Source organism: Peromyscus leucopus, chromosome 8b, assembly GCF_004664715.2.
Source record: "Peromyscus leucopus breed LL Stock chromosome 8b, UCI_PerLeu_2.1, whole genome shotgun sequence".
Classification (NCBI taxonomy): Eukaryota; Metazoa; Chordata; class Mammalia; order Rodentia; family Cricetidae; genus Peromyscus; species Peromyscus leucopus.
In genome coordinates this window covers 93,629,183-93,657,110 of record NC_051086.1, presented here as the reverse complement: position 1 = coordinate 93,657,110, position 27,928 = coordinate 93,629,183, and the positions used below count along the sequence as shown (strand labels likewise).

Here is a 27,928-nt window from a genome sequence, read left to right as displayed (position 1 = left end):
AGATAACACATCAGGATTTTAAACGCTAGATTTCTACTAATATGCCGAGACTTTTTTTTTTTCTATTTTTGGAGACATGATTCCAAAACTGGCCTCTAACTACGCAGCCAAGGATGATCCAGCCCTAAGTGTCCTACCAACCTGAACTTGTAAAAATGTGGTAACTAGGCTGGGAAGACACACGGAGAAAGGAAAATTTGAATACACACAGCAAACACCGCCGTATTGTGTCTCCGCTGCAATTTCTCCTTTCCTCTAAATTTAGACTGAGGTGAAGAGCGGGCAAATCTGACGCAGGACTTAGGCTTTTTCACCTGGATGCGTGATTTTATCAAGCGAAGGAATACTGTAAAATGCTCTCTCTAAAACCCAGGGAGAAGCGAGAAATGGAAAACGAAAACCATGCGACAGCTCCAACGCCACAGTGGAGCTGGAACAGGTCGCAGCGCTCCCCAAGGAAAGCCCAAGATGGCCGAGCTCGGCACCCAGGGAAGCTACGGGAGACCGAGCCCCGCGCCCTGCGCCCGCACGGGGGAAACGAAGTGCCGAGCCACGCCCCCTTACGTCACCGACAGACGTCACCTCGCTCTCCCGAAAACGTGCCGCAGGGAGCAGGCCCCGCCCCACGGGAAGAGGGGCGGTCCGCCCTGGACGTGAAGCACGCCGGGACTCCTCTCGAGCCTCCCGGCAGCCTCTGCGACGGGCGTGGTGCGTAAGGAGCTGACCAGCGGCGGCCGTTCTCCGTAAGATGGCGGACCGGCGTCGGCAGCGCGCTTCCCAGGACACGGAGGACGAAGAATCCGGTGCTTCGGGTTCCGACAGCGGCTCTCCGGGGCGGGGCGGCGGCAGCTGCAGCGGGAGCGCCGGCGGCGGCGGTAGTGGCTCGCTGCCTTCTCAGCGCGGCGGCCGCGGCGGGGGCCTCCATCTGCGGCGGGTGGAGAGCGGGGGCGTCAAGAGCGCGGAGGAGTCGGAGTGTGTGAGTGAGCGCTTGCCGGGCGGCGACCCGGGAAGGGGGCGGGCTGTAGGTGATGCGAGATGCTCGGCCTCCTGGTCGAGGGGAAGGCTATCCCGCTGCATCCAGCCCCAGGGAAGAAGGGCTGGGTGGTTTCTGAGCGCCGGGCGTGCAACGCGGATGTTTGTACGGAAGCTGGGTTTGGAGGTGTAGAGAATTGGCCTTCTTGATTGTGACTTAGGAAGGTTTACCTGTCTCCATATCCCGAGTCAACCAGTTGGGTTGATTTTTCGGTTCTCCCTCACGTTTAATTGCGGGTGGGCTCCCCACGTCTGGATATTACAGGTCTAACCCGTGTCGTCTTCTTCCTCTCAGGAGAGTGAAGATGGCATGGAAGGCGATGGTGAGTGAGTTTACTTTATCATGATGAGTGTTTTGGACATGAACCGAGACCACCTATTTCTAACGGTGGATTTCTCTCGGATTGTTAAGGGTTTTTTCGGGGTGTGTGCCCAGGAGTAGCTTTTTGTACCATGGTGATCACGAGCATGGTTGTTTTGGTTCCTTTTTGGAAGGTGACAGATTGAGATCGCTGCAGTGACTTACAGTACCACCTGCCAATAGCATAGTTTTTTTTGTCAGCATAGTCACCAACTTCTCCATCTGTAAATAAATGGAAACTATAATTTCACGCGTCTCAAAAGTTGCTGTCCAAATTAAGTGAGGTTTTTCGTCTGATCCAAAGCGACCAGTCAGGAATATAGTTATAATAATTTTCATTATTTTCTTCCCCCCTTTCACATATTTGTGTTTTCCTTGCAGCTGTTCTTTCCGATTATGAAAGTGCAGAAGATTCGGAAGTGAGTGTGATAGATTCTTTTTCCTTATGGTCAGAAAATGTCTTTTTAAAACCTATATTTGCGTGGTACAAAAATTCCCTGACTTGTTTCTCTGTTTGTGTGTTCTTCATTTATGCTTTTAAAAGTCTGTTAGAAGCAGGGCGGCGGTGGCCCACGTCTTTAATCCCAGCCCTAGAGGCAAAGGCAGGTGGATATCTGTGAGTTCAAGGCCTGGTCTACAGAGTGAGTTCTGCACAGCTAGGGCTACACAGAGAAACCCTGTCTCGAAAAACAATGACAAAAAAGTCTTTTAGAGAAGATCTTGTTAAGCTGATGACAGCAACTTGAAACTCTTCAAGCTATGGATCACAGTGTTAATTGGTTTATTCTCATTTGAACAAAGTGAGTTTCTGAGGCAGAGAATGAGAAGATACTGAAACCCTTTACAAGATGTGACAGTTCACTTTATGCCATCTAGGTTGAAAAGACAGCCACTTGGACCCCTCTTCCCCATTCTGAATGGTTTGTGGGGGAAAAATCCATCCCTTATTTTATAGATAGGGCTTTTTGGTGTCTATGGGAGTGTTTCCCAGGGCAGACAGCATGTTTTGTTTTGCTTGGCTAAATAACTGTAGATACTGTCAGAATGACTTTGTTCTAGAATGATCTGCCCCAGAGTTGTCGAACAGACTTCTGAGTTTTGTATTTTGGTGATGGGGTTATATTTGGGGAGAATTGGATTATGGGTCAAGAATTTGTTCTATAAATTTGTTTCATTAGTTAGATTTTGTGATTTGTTTTTTGATTCTAGGGCTTGAGCCTAGAGGTAGGCGCATGCAGAGAAGTGTTCTACTACTGAGGCTACTACCTCAGCCCTTATCCTATAAATCTCCTAAGATTTTGACTGTCTTAGACTATATTACAACCTGGGAGATGTAACAGTAAACATTATTTCAAAATTCCTATTTTAGAAGAAAACAGTACTCTAGAAAAACTGAGAAAACAAAAGCTTGTGGCATAGAAATGAATTCAGCAAAATATAAATTCAAATAAGGGCTGGGGAGATGGCTTAGTTGGTAAAGAGGGCCTGAATTCAATCCCCAGAACCAGTGTACGAAGTTGGGTGTGATGGCATGTGTAATACAGGCAGAAACAGAGCGCCAGAGGCCATGGTCTAGTCTTCCTGATGAGCTCCAAACCACAGAGAGACCCTGTGTCAGAAACATAAGATGGACACCTTTCCTGAGAATACCTAATCCTCTGAGCTCCACATGCATGTTTATAGATGTGCACATTTCTGCACAGATATATTCAAATTCTAGTACTTGGACAGGGGCAAGAAGATTGTTTCAAGTTCAGGGCCATCCTGGGCTATAAACAAGACCCTATCAGGAAAAAAACAAAACAGAAAATGAAACTTTTCTTTTTCCCTCGAGACAGGGTTTCTCTGTGTAGCTTTGCGCCTTTCCTGGAACTCACTTGGTAGCCCAGGCTGGCCTCGACCTCACAGAGATCCGCCTGGCTCTGCCTCCTGAGTGCTGGGATTAAAGGTGAGTGCCACCACGCGCCCCGCCCCGTGCCCCCCCCCCCCCCCCGTGAAACTTTTTTTAAAAAAGATTTATTTTATGTGTATGTGTGTTTGCCTGAACTTATGTTCATGATGAGTACAGATGGTTTTGAGCCACCATGTGAGTGGTATGAACTGAAACCAGGTAAGTCCTCTGCAAGAGCAGCTAGTGAATTTTCACTGCTGAGTCTGCAGCCCCTGACTGTAAGTGTAGAGCGGCTTACCATTCTGTTTATAAAGGAGTTTGGGTGTAATTCTGAGAGCAGAGAGAGAGATCACGCAGAAGGTTTGCTCGACATCAACTGTGGATGAGGCAAGACTGCAAAGAAGACATTGAAGTTGCTTAGGAATTAGGTGTCATAATATACAACGCACCTAAAATTCCAGCACTCTAAAGGATCAAGAGTTCAAGGCCAGCCTTTGGCTTTATAGCAAACTGTCTCCAAAAAAGGGTTTAAAAAATGTTTTTTAAAATAATCTAAGGAACTTGATGGTGGTTCCCTAGACATCTAGTGAGACTGGCAAGATGTGGACCAGTGTGAGAATTATTTTGGTTGGACTAAAGGACTCCCCCCTCAATTAAATCTAATTTGGTATCTAAAGAAGAAGTCAGTGTTTAGATTGATTAATGGAGTTAATAACTAAAAAAGAGACAATACTCAGAAATTCAGTAGTGGGTTAGGTTTTAGATGACTTTTTTTTTTTTTTAAAGGTTTATTTATATATTATGTATACAGCATGTATGACTGCAGGCCAGAAGAGGGCACCAGATCTCATTACAGATGGTTGTGAGCCACTATGTGGTTGCTGGGAATTGAACTCAGGTCCTCTGGAAGAGCAGTCAGTGCTCTTAACCTCTGAGCCATCTCTCCAGCCCCAGATGGCTTTTTAAGTTTATTTTTTCATGCTCCAGTTCAGGGCTTGTCCAACCAGGTTTGGGATGTTTGAAGAGCAAAGGAATCTATGAAGCTTTCAAGTGTTAAAGTTTAAGATACGATTTCTTTTATTTTTTAGTTTTTCAAGACACTGTTTCTCTGTATCTTTGGCTGCCCTGGAACTCACTCTGTAGCCCAGGCTGGCCTCAAATTCACAGAGATCCACTTGCTTCTGCCTCCCAAGTGCTGGGATTAAAGGTGTGTGCCGCCACTGCCGGGCTCCTCCTCTGTTTTCAATTTTAATGTTTTATTTATTTGGTTTGAGGGTGTAGGGTCCAACAGGATGCTTGTGCTGGTCAGAGGACAACTGTGGGAGTCAGTTCTCTTGTTCTATGTACCATGTGGGTCCTAGAGAGTGAATTGAGGTTGTCGGGCTTGTAACTAGTGCCTCCCTGCTGAGCCATCTTGCCAGTCCACTTCTTTAGGTTTTGCTTTATGCTTGTACTAGCCTGGCACTAACCATTCTTGTGCCTCATCTTCTTGAGTGCTAGGATTAAAGGTATACACCACCACACCTGGTTACTTTTCTTTTAAAAGGTGTTTTTGAACACTTAGTTATGTACTTGTGTATGTGCTGTGTGTGTTTGTGCCATATCATATATATGGAAAATAGAGGACACTTTGTAGAAGTTCGTTCTCTATCTATTTCCACCATGTGGGTCCCAGGGATCAAATTTAGGTCATTAGTACCTTTACCTGTAGTTGGAGTTAGAGTGTCTGTCCCAACCACCCAGTCCCAAATATCTGGCAGCCACTTCCCAAATTACCCCAAAGAGGCTTATATTAATTAGAAGTGCTTGACAGATAGCTCAGGCTTATTAGTAACTAGCCCTTACACATAAATTAACTCATTTCTTTTAATCAATTTATTGCCACATGGTCCATGACTTACTGGTCCTCTGACATCTTGTTCCTTGGGCTGCTCCCGATTCCGTCCTCTTCATCCCAGTCCTCAGTTTGATTGTGCTGCCTAACCTTATCCTGCCCTACCATAGGCCGAAACAGCTTTATTATCAACCAATGAGAGCAACACACATTCACAGCGTACAGAAGGATCATCCCACAGCATTTATCATCTGAGCCATCTCCCTTGCCTCACACATAGTTTTATGACATATTTTTTAGCTTATTTTGAAGTCAAAATTGTGTGTGTATTATATATATTTATTTTGTTTTTGTTTTTCAAGAGAAGGTTTCTTTGTGTAGCCCTGACTGTCCTCTAACTCAACTTTGTTGATCAGGCTGGCCTTGTACTCAGAGAAATCATCTGCCTGTCTCTGCCTCTCAAGTTGGGAGATTAAAGGCATGTACCACCACCACTTGGCATAATGAGGCAATGTATTTTTTGTTTGTTTGTTTTTCAGAACAGGGTTTCTCTGCATAGCCTTGGTTGTCCTGGAACTTGTTCTGTAGACTAAGCTGGTCTTGAACTCATAGAGATCTGCTTGCCTCTACCTCCCGAGTGCTGGGATTAAAAGTGTGTGAAGTTGTGTGCTGGGCAGTGGTGGCACACGCCTTTAATCCCAGCACTTGGGAGGCAGAGGTGGGTGGATCTCTGAGTTCGAGGCCAGCCTGGTCTACAGAGCAAGTTCCAGGACAGGCTCCAAAGCTACACAGAGAAACCCTGTCTCGAAACAAAACAACGGGCTGGAGAAATGTCTCAGTGGTTAAGAGCGTTGGCTGTTCTTCCAGAGGTCCTGAGTTCAATTCCCAGTATCCACATGGTGGCTCACAACCATCTGTTATGGGATCTGATTTCCTCTTCTGGTGTACGTGAAGACAGGTCACTCATATACATAAAATAAATAAATAAATATTTAAAAAAAGAAAGAAAGAAAGAAACAAAACAACAAAAAAAGGGTGTGTGAAGTTGTACTTTTGATAGGGTATAGCCTGACATGCCTTTGTTGTTTGTAGATGGACATGCTGTTCTTTTTATCCTTTCTATGTGGCTCTCAGCTGCAGCAGGAAATGCAGTTCAATGTGGCTGCCAGTTCAGCCTGTGAACCCTACTAAAAGCTTTGAGGGGGTTCTACTCAAGTGTTCCTTCCTGGGGTGCTTGATGGGTACCACAGCAAAGGATTTCGGGACAAGTCAGAATGAGGCAGTTAGTTGAGGTTATTGATGAAAAGAAGGATAAAGCTGGACATGGTGGTGCACACTTTTAATGGGAGACAGAGGCAGGTGAATCTGAGTCTGAGGCCAGCTTGGTCTACCCAGCAAATCCTAGGCCAGCCAAAGCTACATAGTAAAACCCTGTCTCAAAAAGAAAGGAAAAATAAATAAAAAAGAACAACAACAAAACCAAAAATTACCCAAGAAGGATAATCTAAAGAGAATCTAGTGAAGGTGTTAAGAGGAGAACATGCCTAGTTGTTTTTATTAATTTTTTTTATTTTCCAGACAGTCTTTTTTTCTATAGCCCTAGCTGGCCTGAACCTTATTTGTCTTAACCACAGGATTCTGTCCTTGAGTGGGAGACCTTTTTTCTTTAGGTACATTGTGCAGGCAAGATTTATTTATTTTATATGTATGAATGTTCTGCCTACATGTATGTGTGTGCAACACATTTATTCCTAGTGCCCTCAAAGTATGTTGGATCCCTAGAACTTGAGTACTCGTGGTTGTGAGTCACTATGAGTGCTGGGACTTGAACCTGGATCCTCTTCAAAATCAACAAGTGCTCTTAACTACTGAAAGTCTCTCCAGCCATTTATTTACCTATTCATTTTTGTGTAAGTTTGTTTTTCTTTTTCTTTTTCTTTCTTTCTTTTTTTTTTTTTCTTCGAGACAGGGTTTCTCTGTGTAGCTTTGGAGACTGTCCTGGACTAGCTCTGTAGACCAGGCTGGCCTTGAACTCACAGAGATCCGCCTGGCTCAGCCTCCCGAGTGCTAGGATTAAAGGAGTGGGCCACCACTGCCCGGCTAAGTTTGTTTTTCTAACCCTTTAGAAGAAAGCATGGTTTAGGGTACTGTTAGAAAGGTATTGTACCTTTTCTCACTTCACAGAGCTCCCTCTCCCATTTTTCTGTGATGGTGAAAAATAAGGGAAGCTTTCTGAGGTTTCTTGTTTTCGTTCTTCTCCCCAGCTTGTGCTGGAACTTCCTTGTGCTGATTGGTTTGTTCTCTCTTCCGTTGTCTCTTTGCTGTTCGGGTTCAAGAAGGAACCTTGACAGCTGGTCAGTTTGACCCTGAGATTGTACCATAAGCTTTTCCATTTACATTTACTGGTCTCAGCAGTGAATGACTGTTGGTTACTTCAGGGTTTCTGTTCTTTGGTCTGTTTACATCTCTGCTTCCTCCTAAGCCAGCACTGTGCAAGTGCTATGGCGGTCAGTACTTCTGTGTATACATTTAGAGTTGAGAGTTTAAGACACACCTTGTTAACATAGTGTGGTTGTAAAGCTTTGGGTTTTGCTGTAGAGATTGAAGAGAAATAAACTGTGTGTCTCAGATACTTAAGATGGTGAGGCAGGAGGTCACAAAGGCCAGCCCGGGAACATAGAAAAATCTTGTCGCAGAATTTTTTTTTTTAATTTCAATTTGAGACAGGATCTATGTGTACTTGATGGTCTGAAACTTGGTTTGTAGATCAAGTCTGCCCTGAACTCACAGACATCCACTTGCCTCTGCCTTAGCATATACTTCCATGCCAGGCTTCAGAATAAAAATTTGAAAAGTGCTGTGCAGTGGTGCCTCATGTCTATAATCCAACACTCAGGAGGCAGAGGCCGGTGGATCTCTGTGAGTTCAAGGCCAGCCTGGTCAACAGAATAAGTTCCAGGACAGCCAGGGATATACAGAGAAACCCTGTCTCAAAAAACTTAAAAAAAAAAAAAAAAATTGAAAAAGGGTTGGGGTTTGTAGCTCAGTGGTAGACTGTTAAGTATTTACAAGGCCCTGGGTTCACTCTCCAGTATTATAAAACAACCAAAAAGATGTGTTACTTCCATTTTTTCCAGAGTGATCTAAGAAACCTTTTTTTAAGAAATGTTGTTATTAGGGCCAGGCATGGTGGTGCATGCCTTTAATCAGCCAGGCTGATCTCTGTGAGTTTGAGGCCAGCCTGATCTGCAGAATGAAATCCAGCACAGGCACCAAAACTACATGGAGAAACCCTGTCTCGAAAAACGAAACAAAACAAAAAAGAATAAATAAAAGAAAATTAAGAAGGGGATGGAGCTGGAGCTCAGTGGGAGGGCACTTGATTCAACCCAGCATTGAGTAAAAGAACAAAGAAAATTTTGACTGAAAGGAAAGCTAGAGAGACTACTTCGAGGTCAAAAGATGATTTGTTTTTTACTTGGGAGAGTCTCCAGTTTAGTTAAAAATTGGCAGGGCTGGAGAGATGGCTCAGTGGTTAAGAGCACCGACTTCTCTTCCAGAGGTCCTGAGTTCAATTCCCAGCATCCACATGGTGGCTCACAACCATCTGTAATGAGATCTGGTGCCCTCTTCTGTATACATAATAAGTAAATCTTGAAAAAAATCTGACTTAATTTTTAAAATTAAAAAAAAAAAGTTGGAGGAATAAGTAGTAAGGGAAAGAAAAAAGGCAAAGTATAGGAGAGAATATGAGCCAGACAGACATTTTTATTGTTTTGTTTTTGAGATAGGGCAGCCTTGTCTAACCTGAAACACACTGTGTACCACTGTGTACACCAGACTGGCCTTGAAGTTACAGAGATTTGCCTGCCTCTGCCTCCAAGTGCTGGGATTAAAGGCGTGTGCCACCACTGCCCAGCACATACCTCTGTTTTAAGAGGTAGAATTGGGCAAGATTCAAGAATGAGGGGTTCACCAGAGGCTTGCACTAAGGTTCAAGAAAGGAACTGAAGTCAGGCAGTTTGTGCCTGCTTAGATTCCCTGCATCGAGGCTCTGGGAGGCTAGTGCTTGAGGCTGTAAAGGGGATGTCTAAGTTGCAGTGGAGACCCCAGGGTATTGGAGATGTCAGAAAACTGCAGAATTCTTGACCATAATCAAATGTCATGTCTTAGGGCTACTATTGCTGTGATGAAACGCCATGATAAGATGCAACATGGGAGGAAAGGGTTTATTTGACTCATATCCTGTAGCTGGGTTTTTTGGAGGGCTACCAGCTTACAAAAAACGACTTGGAGACTTATTAATTATGAAAGCCCGGCTTAGCTTAGGCTTGTTTCTAACTAGCTCTTATAACTTAAATTAACCCATTTCTATTCATCTACATGTTGACAAGTGACTCATGGCTTTTACTCCTGCATGTGTGTTCCCTCTGAATCTTCTGGCGATTCCTCCTTTCTTCTTCCCAGAGCTCTCTGTCCCTCGAAGTCACACCTAACCAACCTCTTCCTGTCTAGCTAATAGCCATTCAGCTCTTTATTAAATCAGTCACAGTGACACATCTTCATACAGTGTAAAGGAATATTCTATAACAGGAAGCTAAGGCAGAAACTCAAACCCGGCAGGAACCTGGAGGCAGGAGCTGATACAGAGGCCATGAGGAGTGCTGCTTACTGTTTGCTCCTCATGACTGGCTCAGCCTGCTTTCGTACAGAACCCAGGACCAGGAATAGCACCAACCACAATGGACTCGGCCCCACATCAGTCCCTGATAAAGAAAGGGCTCTACAGGCATGGCTGCAGCCCGGTCTTCAGAGGCCTTTCCTTATTGAGGTTCCCTCTCTGAGGTTATTCCAGCTCTAAGATTATTTTGAGTTGACATCAAACTAGCCAGCACATCGCCCCACAAAGGAAAACCTGAGACCAAATGGATTCACTGATGAATTCTGTCAAACTTCTAAGGAAGATCTCCTCCCAGTCCTTCTTAATTTGTTCCACAAAATAGAGAAGGAACACTGCCAAGTACATTGTATGAAGCCAATATCATCCTGGAATCCAAGACAGTTTGTAAAAACATAACAACAAAACAACAGACCATTTTCTCAGATGAGTGAAAATGCAGAAGTTCTCAGCAAATACCTGCAAACACATTAACATCACACATCATAACCAGGCAGTGGTGATGCACAACCTGAATCCCAGCACTTGGGAAGCAGAGGCAGAAGGATCTCCATGAGTTCAAGGCCAGTCTGGTCTATAGGGTGAGTTCCAGGACAGGCTCCAAAGCTACACAGAGAAACACTGTCTCAAACAAACAAACAAACAAACAAACCAAAAAAAAAAAAAAAAAGAATCATACATGATGAACAAATGTCTTTATCCCACAGGTGCAAGGTTGGTGTTCCATGTGTAGATTAATGCATGTAATGCACCTAATGCACCATATAAATAAGCTAAAGCACAATGCATCCTCAAAGAAATCAGGGAAAGTATTTCATTCATAGTAGAATGTTTGGCAGATTTATAACTTTTTTCTCTTCTTAAAAAGAAGCTTACTAGCCAGGCAGTGGTGGCGCATGCCTTTAATCCCAGCACTTGGGAGGCAGAGCCAGGTGGATCTCTTTGAGTTCGAGGCCAGCCTGGTCTACAGGTCGAGATACAGGACAGGCTCCAAAAACTACACAGAGAAACCCTGTCTCTAAAGACCAAAAATAAGTAAATAAATAAAAAGAAGCTTACTGTTGCTGACTCTAAATAAAAAAGTTCCAAGTACCATACTTCATTGTGTACTACTTCGAGTCCATAGGAAAGTAAAGTGAACTTAAGAATGATGACCCCTGAAAGAGAGAAGAAAAAGTAGAACTGGTCCAGTGTGGGAAACCCAGGTGGTCTCATGGGAGTAGAAGTCTCCTTTCCATAGTTGCAGATGGAGCCAGGCCTCATGTCTACACCTACATATCTAGGCCTTTCTCAGGGACTTGTGGGCAATGGCTGAGGAGACACTCTGCAGTGAACAGAGTTCTAAAGCGCTTGTTGTGGGTGTGAGTCAGTCACACCTGTTGAAGAATTGTGCCTTGTGCTCTTTTAGTGTGTTAATAATAAATTCTTTAAAATTTATTATTAGATAAGGCTGGAGAGATGGCTCAGCAGTTAAGAGCATTTGCTGCTCTTCCAGAGAACCTGAGTTCAGTCCCAGGTCCCAGGCCCACTTTGGGTGGCTCACAGCCACCTGTAACTTTAGCTTCATGGGATCTGACACCTGTTTCCAGCCTCTGCAGACACTTGTGTCATTGGTTGTTTTATTACTCTTTATTGTTAGGGGGCCCACCACCCAGCTCCAAATAATCACACATGGAGACTATTTCTTATAAATGCCCGCCTTAGCTTGGCTTATTTCTCGCCAACTTTTCTATTCTCTCTGCTTGCCCTGGCTATTGGCCGTTCAGCTCTTTATTAGACCAATCAGGTGTTTTAGACAGGCAGAGTAACACAGCTTAAAATAATATTCCACAACGTACTTACACATCTTTGACATTTATTATTGTGTGGAGGTAGGGCATACAGGGACTACAGGCTTTGAATCTGACTTGAAGTCTCCTCAGCACTATGCTGTTCTTTTTGCCCGGTTAACAAAATTAGGTTTCTTTCTTTGTGTTTGTGTGTAATATTGGGTCTCACTTTTCTTTTTTAATTTCTTTTTTTTTAAACTTTTATTAATTATGCATACAGTAGTCTGCTTGTACGCCAGAAGAGGGCACCAGATCTCATTATAGATGGTTGTGAGCCACCATGTGGTTGCTGGGAATTGAACTCAGGACCTCAGGAAAAGCAGCCAGTTCTCTTACCCTCTGAGCCATCTCTCCAGCCCCTGGGTCTCACTTTTTATCCCTGGTTGGCCTGGAACTCACTGTATAGACCATGCTAGCCTCAAATTCACATATCTGCCTGCTTCTGCCTCCTTAAACTGGTATCAAAGGTATGTATCATTACAACCAGCAAAATGAGTTTCTCAATAGGAATATACACATTTCCTCATTGACATTCCATCACTCCCTAAATAAAATGTATAAAACAAAGTTCCCTCATTAATAGTGATAACACTACTTTTACGTCTTTAATTAGATGGACATGGTAGCATGCCTATAAATCCAGCTCTTGGGATGGGGATAACTCACTAGTTCAAAGCCAGTCTCAGCTACATAATTTCAAGCCAGCCTAAGCTATAATTAGACCCTGCCTCAAGAAGGAAGGAAAGAAAGAGGACAGAGGTGAGGGTGGGAAACTGGTGGGTAAGAACTGTTACTGCTCTTGCAGAGGACCCTGGTTCTGTTCCCAGCACCCACATGGCAGCTCACAACCACCTGTAACTCCAGTTCCAAGGGATCTTATGCCTCCTGACAACCACAGGTTTCTGCATGCACGTGGTCCACTTAACATACATTCAGGTGCACACATATATGCATAGAATAAAAATAGATTTAAGGGTGAGATTCAGAGAGCATACGAGTAGAAGAGCATAGTGAAGAAGTATGTATGTACACAGCAAGCTTGTGTGTCTGTTCCATAACCTAGGAGTAAGGAAAGTACTGAATGATTGCCATCCTCTCATCCCCAAAGAGAGGGAAAACAATAGAATTGCAGAGGATGAAAAGAATCAAGGGTGCTTGTTAAGCTGTAGATAAAGACTGATTGTCACGTTGCAGGTGTAGTGAGGCTTCTTTAGTTCTCCATCTCTTTTCTGAGAATTGCCACTCAGAACACTTTGAAGACAAAACATCCAGATGATGAGTGCTTTGGAGTATAAACACAGAAATGGGAAGAGGGATTAATTGGCTTGTTTGTCTAGGTCAATTGGGCAAGCTTAGCTTTATTTGAAAAAAAGGACAGAACATTGAAAGTTTGAAGCCTAGCCAGGACTCTCACATGTTGTCTTTACCAGATCCTGGTAGGCTAGCCTGAAGAAAGAAGGCAGTCTGACTTAGGTTAGGTGCCAGGTACAGTAGGAGAGTAAGAGATCAATGGGCATACATCTAGCAGGTGGCAGAGGTTTAATACATCATTAGTGACTAAACCACCTTCCCTTCAGCCAATTTCTTTGCATTCTTAATAGCTCTTTAAACCTCCCTCTGTAATTCAGTTATGTCTCCTAAGCATTAGGTTTGGAGAGAATGGGGAAGAGAGTATGACCACGTTGTATAGCCACTGCTTTTCCCTATGTGGAGCTAGCCATACCTTCACTTCTTTTCCCATTTTAGTATGCTAATGATACCTCTTCCTCCCCATTCCCCCACCCCCAGGGTTTCTCTGTGTGGGTAGCTTTGACTGTCTTGGAACTCACAGAGATCCTGCCTGCCTCTGGCTCCCCAATGCTAGGATTACAGCATGCACCACCACCAAACAGAGAGACCTAACAATGTTAGGAACTGTATTATTCAAATTTGTGTGTTAAGAGAAGGAAAAAAAAAGTGTGGTGGCTCACACATTTAATCCCAACATCAGGAGGGAGAGACAGGTTTGAAGCCAACACAGACTACACAGGAAGTTCGAGACCAGTCAAGACATGGCAAGACCTTGTCTCAGAGAAAAAAGGGGTGGTAATGGGGGAGTAATAGTTCAGAGAGAGTACTCATGCATTGTTTGTTTTCGTTTCTATGGCAGGTCATTCTCTAAGATTTTCCAGATAAAAATCTTAATTTTAGGGTGTTGTTGTGGATAGGGTTTGTTTTCTCTGGGAATCTCCTGCTGTAGGAAATTCAATACTCCTATCACAGACATAAAAAGTACAGTCTTAGGCCTGGAGAGACGGCTCAGAGGTTAAGAGCACAGGCTGCTCTTCAGAGGGCCTGAGTCCAGTTCCCAGCAACCACATGGAGGCTCACAACCATCTGTAATGAGATCTGGTGCCCTCTTCTGGTATGAATGAAGACAGGTCACTCATATACATAAAATAAGTAAATATTTAAAAAAATACAGTCTTAGAAGCTGGGGGTGGGAGTGCATGCCTTTAATTCTAACACTTGGCAGGCATATCTCTCTGTGTTCCAGGCCACCCTGGTCTACAAAATAAGCTCAAACCAGGCAGTGCTGCATAGTGAGACTCTTGTCTCTAAAACAAGAAGTTGGTGTGACTTGGGCCTGTGGTGCACATAACTCACTGGTTAGTGCTTGTATTGTGTGTTTGAGGACCTGAGTCTGATCCACAGTAAGGGGGGGAAACTAAGTCATGAACTGTAAGCAAGCTAGGACTATAGTTCAGCGGTGGAATAAATATACCCCAGGCCTTGGATTCAATCCCTAGCTCCAAAAGAGGGGGTATGGAGACTCTTGAGATTACTCAGTGAGTAAGGGTACTTGCCAAAAAGCCTGTCAACCTGAGTTTAGTTTCTGGAATCCACACGTGGAAGGAGAGAACTGACTTCCAAATTGTCCTCTGACCTCCACGTGAGCCATGGAAAGTTTTTGTCTTCATGTTTTCTCAGTCTGCTTATAGAAATCCTGAGAGTTAGAGATGCCAGATTCAGAAGGACTCTATTTTTTATTTCATTTTCTTTTAGGTAGGCTATTAATGGGATACCCAGGCTAGCCTTGAACTCTAAATCTTTTCACTTCAGTTTCCTGAGTTGCTGGGATTATAGGTGTGTGCCACCTCAAGCTACATAATCAGAAAGATTGGTAATTTTTAATGTAATCCATTTTTTAAAATTGCTTATGGGGTATGTGTGTGTGTGCGCGCGCGCGCGCGCGTGCTCGCATGTGTGTCTGGAGGACTGAAGGCAACCTCAGGTGTCATTCCTTAGAGCTATCTACTTCATTTTTTCACACAGGGTCTCTCATGAAGACCAAAGACTTATCAATTGAGTCAGGTCAACTGGCCAGCAGTTCCCCGAGAATCCCCTGTCTGTGTCTCTTCAGCTCTGGAATTGCAAGTGTGTACCACCATGCCTGGCTTTGTGCATGGTGCTAAACTTAGGTCCTCATGCTTTTGCGGCAAGCATTTTATCAACTGAGCTATCCCTCCAGTCCATGTGTTTTGTTTTTGTGAGGCAGGGTCTCATGTAGCACAGGATGGCCTTAAACTTACTATGAGCTGAAGGGATCTTGAACACGTAGTCTTCTTGTCTTTCAGCTGCTGGATTGTACACGTGTGCTGCCATACTTGCAGTGCTTGTTTCCATTCTAATACTCGCAAAAGGTTGTCAGAAAATGCTTCCCAAAAGAATGGAAAATAAAAACTTACTGTTCAGATCTCATCTCCATGATTAACAAGGATACTTTTTCAGGGTGAAGAAGAATACAGTGAAGAGGAAAACTCCAAAGTGGAGTTGAAATCAGAGGCTAATGATGCTGCTGATTCCTCAGCAAAAGAGAAGGGAGAAGAAAAGCCTGATACTAAAGGCACTGTGACGGGAGAGAGGCAAAGCGGGGATGGACAGGTCAGTACCCAGCCTAGTCTCCACTTGGGGCTGGCATAGGGCCTCTCACCTCCTTGGAAGAGTAAGGAGTCCTTTATCTTCCAGGAGAGCACAGAGCCTGTAGAGAACAAAGTGGGTAAAAAAGGCCCTAAGCATTTGGATGATGATGAAGATCGGAAAAATCCAGCATATATACCCAGGAAAGGGCTCTTCTTTGAGCATGATCTTCGAGGACAAACTCAGGAAGAGGAAGTTCGGTAACAGCCATCTTTTGCTATTCCCACTGCTGGCTAGCTTGTGCTTAGTGCTTGCTGTGTGTTGGCTGCTTTGATGACCTCTTTGCCTGTATTGTTTCCTTTACTACTCAGAACATTTTAAGATAAGTGTTAGGATTAGTCCTTCTGTACAGATGAGAAAAATACAGCTTACGGTACTTGGTAACTAGTTGCTAGGTATGGTATCATACACTTGTAGTCCTAGCACTCAGGAGTCTGAAGCAGTATGGTTATAAGCTTGATGCCAGCTTGGGCTATAGTGGGACCCTGTCTCATAAAGCAAAAAGAGGTGGGTGTGCTAGTGTGACCCCTGATCTCAGCTCTCAGGAGGCAGAGGCAGGAAGATCTCAGAGAGGTGAGTTCAAGGCCAGCCTTATCTACATATAGCAATTTCCAGGCCAGCTAGAGTTAACGTGGTGAGACCCTGTCTTTAAAAAAAAAAAAAAGAAAAGAAAAGATTTGGTAACTGTTGGTGGTAAAGGAGCTGGGATCCAGATTCAGGGTGGTTGTCTTCAGATCCTAAATCATTACACCTTTATGGCCTTTAACCTGTGGCTCCTGAGATAGGAGGTTTTTATAGGCTACATTCTAGTAGAGAGATAATTTCAAAGTATTAATTGTCTCAAGACACCTCTGGTTGGTTTGACCCAGACCCAAAGGACGTCAGCGAAAGCTATGGAAGGATGAGGGTCGCTGGGAGCATGATAAGTTCCGTGAAGATGAACAGGCCCCAAAGTCCCGACAGGAGCTCATTGCTCTTTATGGCTATGATATTCGATCCGCTCACAATCCTGATGACATCAAACCCCGAAGAATCCGGAAACCTCGGTAAGGAAATTCAGGAGCCTAGATTACTGATACTCTGCTCTTCTAAATGCATTTCTAATCTTTCAAGTGAGTAAGTATGGGATGGGAACAACTCCTTGACTCTCTACATATATACTTGGAGGGCTCTCTTCTTACGTTTTTCTTTTCCTTTTTCTTTTCTTTTCTTTTTTTTTTTTTTTTAACTTATTTATTATGTATACAGTACACATATCCCTGCAGGCCAGAAGAGGGCACCAGATCTCATTACAGGTGGTTGTGAGCCACCATGTGGTTGCTGGGAATTGAACTTGGGACCTGTGGAAGAGCAAGCAGTGCTTGTGCTCTTAACCTCTGAGCCATTTCTCCAGCCCCCTTCTTATGTTTTTCTTAATTTTACTGTTTCAGATTTGGAAGTCCTCCACAAAGAGATCCAAACTGGATTGGTGATCGATCAAACAAGTCCCATCGCCATCAGGGTCCTGGGGGTACCCTACCACCAAGGACATTTATTAACAGGAATGCAGCAGGTACTGGCCGCATGTCTGCATCCAGAAATTATTCTCGATCTGGGGGCTTCAAGGAAGGTCGTACTGGTTATAGGCCTGTGGAGGTTGGTGGGCAGCATGGTGGCCGGTCTGGTGAGACTCATAGGCATGAAGCTAATTACCGGTCACGGCGTCTGGAGCAGACTCCTATGAGGGATCCATCTCCAGAACCAGATGCTCCATTGCTTGGCAGTCCTGAGAAAGAAGAGGCGCCCTCAGAGACACCAGCTACTGTTCCTGACACTGTACCACCAGCTCCTGACAGGCCCATTGAGAAGAAATCCTATTCCCGGGCAAGAAGGACCCGGACCAAAGTTGGGGATGCAGTCAAAGCTGCTGAGGAGGTTCCTCCTCCATCTGAAGGGCTGACTTCAGCAGCCACAGTCCCAGAAACAACTCCACCTCCAGCTGCTAAGACTGGGAACTGGGAGGCTCCAGTAGATTCTACCACAGGTGGACTGGAGCAAGATGTGGCACAGCTCAATATAGCGGAACAGAACTGGAGTCCAGGACAGCCTTCCTTCCTCCAACCACGGGAGCTTCGAGGTAAGCACTACAGGCTGGGGACTAGGTTTTCTTTTGTCCCTGGGACTACCCTCTTGGGAATGAGTGTCTGACAGAAAGCTCTCTTTCCTTAACAGACCAAAAAGTGTAGATTCTCAGTCTGTCTGCCTGTCCTCAGAGCAGTTTTCTGTGTTACCCAAGCCTGTCCCATCAGTACTTAGTGCATCGGTCAAGATTCATTTCCTTTTCTTGCACGAGAAGTGACAGAAGATAAAGAAGATAGCATCCTCCAACTGTTTGAGCCAGTGGTTAACTGTTTGAGCCAGTGGTTAACTGTTTGAAGGCAGACACACTTGAATTTGAGTCTGGATAGTTTGTTCTAAAGGAAAGCCCTTCTGATATCCTTCTTTCTAGAGACAGCTGAGAGACACTAGAACTGCGTAGAATGCTGGTGCTTTAGGGCATTTAAAATGCGGCTAGAAGGAAGAATTGGACTTTGAGTTAATCAGTTTTAAAAACACATATAGCACTGGCAGGTGGTGGCACACATCTTCAATCCCAGCACTCAGGACGCAGAGACAGGTTGATCTCTGAGTTCGAGGCCAGCCTGGTCTGCATAGTAAGCTCCAGGATAGCCAGGGCTACACAGAAAACCCTGTCTCTGAAAATAAAACGAAATAAAAGCACATGTATCAGTTACCATTTAGTTTTTGATATCTAGCTCAAACGTTTTTGGAGATTTTATTTTTGTGTGTAGGTGTTCTGCTAACACGCAAGTCTGTGCACCATGTGTAAGTGCTCACAGAGGCTAGAAGAAGGCATCAGATCCCTTGGGAATAGAATTATAGATTGTGAGTTGCCATATGGATGCTAGGAATTGAACCCAGGTCAGGAGCAGCCAGTGCTCTTAATGACTGAGCCATCTCTAGCCCTCTAGGCCAAGCTTAAAGATTGGAACTCTTCATGAGCACTGGGAATTTTGGCACTCTGGTACAGGTGATTTTATTTTAATTATTCCTTTTAATTTTTGAGATTATAATATAATTACATCATTTTCCCCTTCCTTCCTTCCAAAGCCTCCCATATCCTCCTCCTTGCTCTCTTTGAAATTCATGGCCTCTTTTATTAACTGTTGCTACATGCATATATCTATATATTTATATTCCTAAATACATCATCATTCACCCTGCTCAGTCTATATGTTACTTATCTATGTCTTGTCAGGGCTGACGGGTATTGGATCACCGGTTGGGTGTCTCTTCCTGGCAGAAGACTTGCTTCTGCCTTCTTTTGATACTAGGAAATAAAATCTCTCAGCAGACTGCCTGATCCTTTGGCACTTAAGATTTTTCTGCCTCCCTCTTCCTCAGTGGTCCCTGATTCTTAGGTTTTGAAAGTTGTTTTATAGATGTATCTGTTGAGACTGGGCTCTAAAACTGCATTTTGATTGGTTGTGGTTTTCTGTAGTGGTCTTCATCTGTTGCAAAGAGAAGTTTCCTTGATGGGTGGTTAGGACTACATTATCTGTGGGTATAAGGACAGATATTTAGAAGGTAGTTAGGGATTATGCTGACTTAGGAAAATGGTGGTTGTGAGTTCCCTGAGATCCATTACGTCACTACCGTGGGTAGTTGGCTAGGCTTCCAGTACCAGGCATGATCTCCCTCTTGTTGAGTGGATCTTAAGTCCAATTAGAGAGCTGTTGTTCCCCCCCCACACACACAGGGTTTCTCTGTGTAGCTTTGCACCTTTCCTGGAACTCGCTTTGGAGACCAGGCTGGCCTCGAACTCACAGAGATCCGCCTGCCTCTGCCTCCTAAGTGCTGGGATTAAAGGCGTGCGCCACTACCGCCTGGCTAGCAGGGTATTCTTGATTACATCTTTTCTTTGGAAGCTTGCATGATGCCTTCTGGTACCACAAGAGCTAGTGGTACCAGGGAAGAGGCTTTCAGGTCAGTTCCAGCTGAGGAGTCTCTGGGCTGGTACAGTCAATTTTTGAGCACTAAAAATTAGTATAAACTGTATTCGTCCTAGAGTTAGTTGATCGCTGGACAGAGAAGTTTAACTTTTTGTACTGATACTTTACTATCTTTGGGAGACTGTCTATAAAACATTCCCCTTTAACTTAAAAAAATCATTTTTACTTATTTTATTTATTTAGGTTTTTCAAGACAGGGTTTCTCTGTATTGCTCTGGGTGTTCTGGAACTCTGTAGCCCAGGCTGGCTTCAAACTCAGAGATCTACTTCCCTCTGCCTCCCGAGTGCTGGGATTAAAGGTGTGAGCCCCCCCCACCCCCCATCCCCATCTTATTTATTTACTTACTTGCTTAATTATTTGTTTATTATTAAGATTTATTTGCACCAGGTGGCAGTGGCACATGCCTTTATTCCCAGCACTCGGGAGGCAGAGCCAGGGGGATCTCTGTGAGTTCGAGGCCAGCCTGGTCTACAGAGCGAGATTCAAAACTACACGGAGAAACCCTCCCTGTCTTGAAAAATAAAACAAAACAAAAGATTTATTTGCTTTAGGACTAGAGAATTGGCTCACTGGTTAAGAGCATATAGTGCTTGTTCTTGCAGAGGAACCCCAGTTCAATTCCCAGCACCCACATCCAACAATTCATAACTGCCTAGAACCACAGCTTCAGGAAGCCAATACATCTCTGACTTCCTTGGTCACATACACACACAAGCAAACAAATAAAATTTTTAGGATTTATTGACTTTATTATGTATGTATTTTGCCTGCATGTATAATTGTGCAGTATACATGTCTGATGCCTGAGGAGGCCAAGGCCTGAAGAAGGGGATAGGATTCCCTAGAACTAGAGTTATTGGTGGCTGTGTGCCACCAAGGGAGTACTGGGAATCAAACCGGGGTCCTCTGCAAGAACAGTGAGTGCTTTAACCATTGAGCCATCTTTTTGTTCTAAATCACTTTTATCCAGAAAGAATGTACTCTCTTTCTTATAGCTAGTGTTGTTAGAAAACATTTGGGCCAGCACTTTTTGGTATGTTTCCTAATGTGCTAATTACAACCTCCCAAAGTTTCTATATAGAGAAATACCTTATTTAGTAGGAAAAATTTGAACTTGAGTTTATTTGCCAGTCTTTTTTCAAGGACTTTGTTGTTACAATAAAGATTATTGGACAACAAGGGCAAATTTTCAAATGCTATCATTGACAGGAAGCAGACAGTTTAAAATATTTATTTTATGTGTGTGTGCACCTGAGTTGATGTGTGTACATACATGCGAGGGCATTGGATCCCCTGGAACTAGAGTTAGAGATGGTTGTAAGCTTGCATGTGCTCGATGGGAACTGAACCCAGGTCCTCTGCAAGAGTGACAAGTTAAGCATACAATTTTAAAAGGAATTTTGCTAGTTTAAAAGAAGAGAAGAATGCATTGGTTATTTTCTTTTCTTTTGGTTTTTTGAGACAGGGTTTCTCTGTGTAATAGCCCTGGCTGTCCTGGAACTTGATTTGTAGACCAGGCTGTCCTTGAACCGAATGGAGATCCACCTGCCTCTGCCTCCCAAGTGCTGGGATTAGTGGCATGCACCACCATGCCCAACTGCACTTATTTTCTTTCTTGATGACCTTTGATTCCTATTCAATTACATGTGCGTTCAACCAGTGACTTTTGGTATATTACAGGTATGCCCAACCACATCCATATGGGAGCAGGACCTCCACCTCAGTTTAACCGGATTGAAGAAATGGTACAAAATGGGAAGGAGGAGGACTGGGGCTGTGTATACTGGGTGGTAGAGAATGCATGACAGCCTTGATTCAGCTTCCAGTACTGTCAAAAAAGTGTTGAGATAGAATCTCACTGTTTAGCTCCAGCTGGCTTGAAGTTCCCTATGTAGACTAGGTAGGCCTTGGACTTAGATCTTCCAGCCTTTCAACTAAAAGGTGTGCACCACTATGCCTGGACCTTAGTTACTGTGACAAAACACCATGACTGAGGCAACTTAGAAAAGAAAGCATGTAATTGGACTTCCAGTTCCGGAGGGCTCGAGGATCATCTGAGAGCTGACCTTTTGATCTGAAAGTAGGAGGCAGAGAGAGCACACCTGGAACAGCCCATCTTTTGAAACCACAAAGCCCATCCCAGTGACACACCTCCTTCCACAAGGCCACACCCCCTGATCTTGTCCAAATGTTCCACTAACTGGGGTATTCAGGTATTCAAATGTGGTTCACTCTCATTGAGACCACTACACTTTTTCACTGTTAAAAAACCCAAATAAGCTCTTTTTATTATTTGAGATGATCTCTTACCCTTCAACACAGACTGGCCTGGAATTTATCATATAGCTCAGGTAAGCTTCAAACTCAGTCTTCCTGCTTTGAATCCTGAGTTCTGAGGCTACAGGCTTAGGCTGTTATGCCAGCCAGTATAAGTTTGGTTGGGTTTTTTGTTGTTGTTCTTTGGGTTTTTTTGAGACATGGTTTCTCTGAGAGTAACAGCCCTGGCTGTCCTGGAACTAACTCGCTTTGTAGACCAGGCTGGCCTCAAACTCACAGAGACCCACCTGCCTCTGCCTCCCAGGCTCTGGGATTAAAGGTGTGAACCACCACTGCCCAACCTTTAAAATTTTTTTCTTTTATAATTTATTTTTATGTTCATTTTTTTCCCTCCTGCACATATGTCTTGTGAGGGTGTCAGAAGTCCTGGAACTGGAGTTATAGACATTTGTGAGCTGCCATGTAGGTGCTGGGAGTTGAACCCAGGTCCTCTAGAAAAACAGCCATCTCTTCAGCCCCCCCCCCATAAGTTCTTGATAGCAGTTTTTCCATTGATTATTCATTGGATTTGTTTTGTTTTAATTTGAACCTCAGAAATGTAGAGGGTTTGGGTTCATTCAAATGCTGATTTTTTCATCAAATTTTCAGTCCATTTTATACATATTTATTAAATAAATACTTCCATATACCAAGTTTTACTAACCTGTAACAGGTAGGATTTGACTTGAGAATCACTCTTCTGGAGTCTTAATCAAATCTCTTTATCTCAGGGTGTCCAGGGTGGTCGAGCTAAACGTTATTCATCCCAGCGGCAGAGACCTGTGCCAGAGCCTCCTGCTCCTCCTGTGCATATCAGTATCATGGAGGGACATTACTACGATCCATGTGAGTTCTTGCTTATTGTTGGGATACCTTTCTTGTCAGTGTCCAGCCTTCTACCATTTAATTCCCTTCTGACTTCACAGTGGTTATCTCACATTGTCTAGTTGCTATTTTCTTCATATGGAAGATTTAGAACATCAAAGGTCTGTAGGACAGAAAGCGTTGCTGATGTGGTATGAAGGGTCGGGGTTTATAAGAATCTCAATATATCTTACAGTGCAGTTCCAGGGACCAATCTATACCCATGGTGACAGCCCTGCTCCACTGCCTCCCCAGGGCATGATTGTACAACCAGAAATGCACCTTCCTCACCCAGGTACGCTTGCATCCCTCTTGTATGCGTATAGTGTGCAAGGATCTGTGTTAGGGACTCTACAAACCCTACCTTTTCAACACTGTCGTGCTATCCAGTGATGCTGACCACTCTGGCTGTTTATGTAGCAAACTCAATTTTATAAGTTCATCTTAAGGATTGCAATCTAACCTGTTGTGCTCAGTAGTCCAAGTTAAGTCATCCCATGATAAAGGGGGTATCCTTCTTGACAGTTTTTGTTTGTCTTTCTTTGCCTAGGTTTACATCCCCATCAGTCACCAGCACCTCTGCCCAATCCGGGTCTCTACCCACCACCAGTGTCCATGTCTCCAGGACAACCACCACCCCAGCAGTTGCTTGCTCCTACTTACTTTTCTGCTCCAGGTGTCATGAATTTTGGTAACCCCAGTTACCCTTATGCTCCAGGAGCATTACCTCCTCCTCCACCTCCTCATCTGTATCCTAACACACAGGTAAGATGCCTGATTTTTTCTAGGTATACATCCTTTAAATCACACAGGAATGTGGTAGGAGAAAATGGTAAAAAATTTTGTAAGATGGTTTCAAAGCCACTAATTCTCCTGTGTGGCACTAGAATACCCCCTGCTGGTCAGGAGCTGGAAATGCAGGTTATGTAATGTCTATCATTGCTTCTTATTTTCAGAGTATTTTTTTGTTGGTGTTACATTTTTTTTTTTTTTGATGTGGGATATCTCGCCATATATCCCTTAATGGCCTGGAACTTGTTATGTAGACCAGGCTGGCTTTAAATTCACAAGAGATCCACCTGCCTGTACCTCCTGAGTGCTGTGATTAAAGGCATGCACTACTAAGTGTGGCCTTGATTTTTGTTTCAATTTTTTTCTTTTATTATTTATTTGCTTGTTTGTTTATTTTTGAGGCAGGGTCTCACTGGCTGGGAATATATATATGATCCTCAGCCTCTGACTCCTAAGTGCTTGGGAAAACCATGCCTCTTCAGTTTCTTTAAGGATCAGGATCAGTATCTTACAATGTATCATGGGTGTTATCATCTGTTATAGGTTTTTTTTTTTTTTTTCCCTCAAGACAGGGTTTCTCTGTGTAGCTTTGTACCTTTCCTGGATCTTGCTCTGTAGCCCAGGCTGGCCTTGAACTCACAAAGATCCGCCTGCCTCTGCCTCCCAAGTGTTGGGATTAAAGGCGTGCGTCACCACCTCCCAGCCCCATGTGTTATTTATTCAGCTGTACGAAGCAGTGTATTCTTTCCTGGACCATATATCCTATCCCTGTCCTGAGAACACTTGATATCTTCCGGCATCTAGAATGCCACCACTGAGCTCAGCCTTTCTATTTGTCAGCTAATGGAAGGACTGGGAAGAGTGGGACACTACTTTAAAGGATGGAAACCAGGAATTGGAAAGGTGGCTCAGTGGTTAAGAGCACTTGCTCTTGCAGAGGGACCCAGGTCCAGTGCCAGCACCTATGACAGGCAGGCAGCTCACAGCTGCCAGTAACTCCAGCTCCAGGGGTCTTCCTGGCCTCTGAGGACGCCAACATACAGTCACACAGACACTGTCGCAGTGAGTTACTGTTGCTGTGAACCAAAAGCAGTCATGTGACCAGGGTTACCTGGAGGAAAGGCTTATGTGGCTTACCCTTCTGCATCACTGTTCATCATGGAAGGAAGTCAGGTCGGGAACCTGGAGGCAAGAACAAAGGAGGTGGAGGAGGGCTGCTCTCTGCCTTGCTCCTCCTGGCCTGCTCAGCCAGTTTTCTTTCTTTTTCTTTTGTTTTGTTTTGTTTTGTTTATTTTTTTGAGACAAGGTCTCACTATGTAGAGCATTCCACTCCACCTGTCCAAAAACAAACAAACAAACAAACATTTTTTTAAAAGTTGAAGTTCTTCCATGCTTTTTATTTTTGTAACTGGCTAATGTTTTGTTTCTCCTAATTTGGGTTAATTCTTAACTTTTTTTTTTTCCTCCTGGCTTTATACGGTTCCTAGGCTCCATCGCAGGTGTATGGAGGAGTGACCTACTATAACCCTGCCCAGCAGCAGGTGCAGCCAAAACCCTCCCCACCCCGGAGGACTCCCCAGCCAGTCTCCATCAAACCCCCTCCACCTGAGGTAAGTCTCACTCCCACACTTAAGCATGTGGGCTTGCTTTCTCCAGGGGGTGTGTTTCTGTGGAAGTCTTTGTGTGTTTGTTTTGAAACAGGGTCTCTCTATGTATCCCTGACTGTCCTGGAACTCAGTCTGTAGACCAGCCTAGCCTCAGACTCAGAGATCCACCTGCCTCTGCCTCCCAGAATGCTGGGATCAAAGATGTGTGCCACCACACGTGGCTAATGGAAGTCTTTTTGTGTGTGACATGGTAACAAATTCCAATTTTTTTATTTCAGGTTGTAAGCAGGGGTTCCAGTTAATACTGAGTTTGCAAATATTTTAAGTGTAACATCATGTGAAAGTAAGTACCCAGTGTACTGTGACTCTTAGTCTAAAACTAATTCTCACCCTTATGTGCTTAATAAAACTACCTAGCTGGGCAGTGGTGGTGCACGCCTTTAGTCCCAGCACTCAGGAGGCAGAGGCAGGCGGATCTTTGTGAGTTTGAGGCCAGCCTGGGCTACAGAGTGAGTTCCAGGAAAGGCTCCAAAGCTACACAGAGAAACCCTGTCTCAGAAAATAAATAAATGTAAAACCACCTAATTAATGCTTTACATTATAGTCATGAGATATCTCAGGGAAATTGTTTTATGAATGCATTGGGCAAAATTGAAGAGAAACCATCCCTCCCTTCAAAGTTTCGTTTGGGAAACTGAAGAATAGAAATACAGGAGCCCAATCTAAACTAGATCAAGAAAGAAAAAAATCTGAATTTAAGTTGTTATAGCCAGAGAAGCCAGTTGTAAAGCTATTAGAAGAGAGAGGCGGTGGGACTGTTTCAGAGCTTTGGAGGAGTGTGGTTTTGTTTAGGAAAAAAGATAGCACTGTATAACCCTAGCCAGCCTCAAACTTTCCATCTTTCTGCTTCCACCCCTGACTGCTCAGATTACAGGTGTGGGCTGCCACACCTGACTCTGGGGTGTTTTTATTGCTCTTGTTTTGTGGTCATTCAAACACATTATTTAGAAGCCCAGGGTGATCCTTGGCGCCAAATAAGCCACACTATTTAGAAATGTGGCCTTCTGAGAAGGCTTATATGAATACCCAGAGGTCCACTGACACACAGTTCTTCTCTTTTTAACTCACAATAGAACAGGAAAGGTGAAAACTTGGGGGAGATGAGAAATGTGGGGTGACCCTGCCAGCCGAGCACGAGAAGCCCTCTTCCTCTGAGGACAGGCCTGCTAGAGAGAGAAGAAACCTCCACTCTTCACTTGAGCTGCCTGGACTCATGGGAGCAGAGACTGGACAGCCCAGGCTTCAGAGTCTAGATTCCTGCAGAGTCAGAAGCCTGCATCTCACTGTTGTTTACTTTCTCCCCGGAAATTCAAGTGTCTTCTGCTCCCAGGGAAGTTCCTTCCTGCTTTACTTGTTTGAATGTTCATTTTTAAAGCCTGACTTACCCTTCTTAAATTAATATTCTTAGTTTTTTTCTCCTTTTCCCTGATCTGTCCCCTGACTTTACATGAAACAAGTTCAGTCTAGTTTACTACCTTTCTGGAGTCCCTTTTGACTCCTCCCTGACTCCCACATAATTGAGACTGTATCAACCAAGTGTAAAAATAGCTGGCCTTTTCCTTGTGATTGGTCTTTATTAGTCTCTAACTCCTAACCCTGTGGAAGCTATCTGCACGCAGTATCCTGCTGTAGAGGAGAGCTCAGTGGGTGAGTAGGAGCCCTTGTTTGGGGTGTAGGTCTTACAAGTCTGAGCCTCCTTCAGTACCTCTATTCTGATGGGCTTCAGTCCTCCACGGAGGCAGAATCTCTGCTGTGGAGGGAGAAAACAAACTGAATGCTTTTGTGAGAAGGGAGGGTGGCGTGAGATCCTCTGCACGATGAGGGGAAAGCATGGCTGAGTCCTCAGGGCTGTCTTTGAGGTAAGTGGAACTAGTGGGCTCTGCTTCTTTTCTCTACATCCCTCCTACTACATCCCCTCCCAGTTGCTGTGGACCAGTGCATCTCTAGAGACAGATACTATCCAGCAGTCTGTCTGCCTTGTCTTTTACAGTTCTTCTCCATGCCTTCCCTGTTACAAGTGTTTTTAGATGTTACTACTTTACTTTCCCCAAATTCTGCTCCTATACTTGGAAACAGAAGGTAACTGTACCTTGACTCCTAAGGAAGCAAGTCACCTTCTGGGCAAAGGCTCTCCCTTCTGTCATTCCTCTCCATGGCACCAAACCACATCCCTGTGCCTCTGTGGAAGTCTGTTACTGCAGCACTATGCCTGCCAGGTTCCTACAGAACCTGAGGGAAAGGTGGCGGCTGTCTCTCCCCAGTAATGTCACTGTTTTTATTCTTCCCTCCTACAGCTGGCCTAACCACTCTTGAGTCAGGGTGGGGGGTAACCCCCAAGGAGGAAATCACTAAGAGGTTCTTCCAGGGGTAGCTGGTGGTTGTGCCTTTTATGGGCTTCCCTTTGCCTTAAACCTGAAGATGTTTCCTCAAGCCTGTGGGCTCATGCCCAGATTCCCAGACCTTAAGACACTGTGACAGTTGTCTGTTGGTCCACTGTGTTTAGTTGCAAAGATTTCACCCTGTGTGCTGTTTTTGTTACTGTCTTAAAGGTGCATATTTGTGATCAGCATTGTGACTTGGAGATAATAAAATTTAGACTATAGACTTGACTCTGTTGCCAGTTATTATATGTATCTTAATTTGGGAGGAAA

The 27,928-nt window shown here is 44.2% G+C and overlaps 1 protein-coding gene across 1 annotated transcript; it reads left to right on the top strand.

Annotated features, from left to right (window-relative positions):
- Nucleotides 1–666: 666 nt before the first annotated feature.
- Nucleotides 667–27,886, top strand: Casc3 (CASC3 exon junction complex subunit). Its single transcript, XM_028889597.2, has 14 exons — nt 667–976; nt 1,328–1,355; nt 1,775–1,812; nt 15,397–15,549; nt 15,634–15,785; nt 16,455–16,631; nt 17,016–17,701; nt 21,319–21,383; nt 22,686–22,800; nt 23,015–23,113; nt 23,369–23,583; nt 25,098–25,220; nt 25,496–25,560; nt 26,351–27,886. The coding sequence occupies exons 1-13, from the start codon at nt 749–751 to the stop codon at nt 25,517–25,519; spliced, it is 2,103 nt and encodes a 700-aa protein (XP_028745430.1). The 5' UTR covers nt 667–748; the 3' UTR covers nt 25,520–25,560; nt 26,351–27,886.
- The last annotated feature ends 42 nt before the right edge of the window (nt 27,887–27,928 follow it).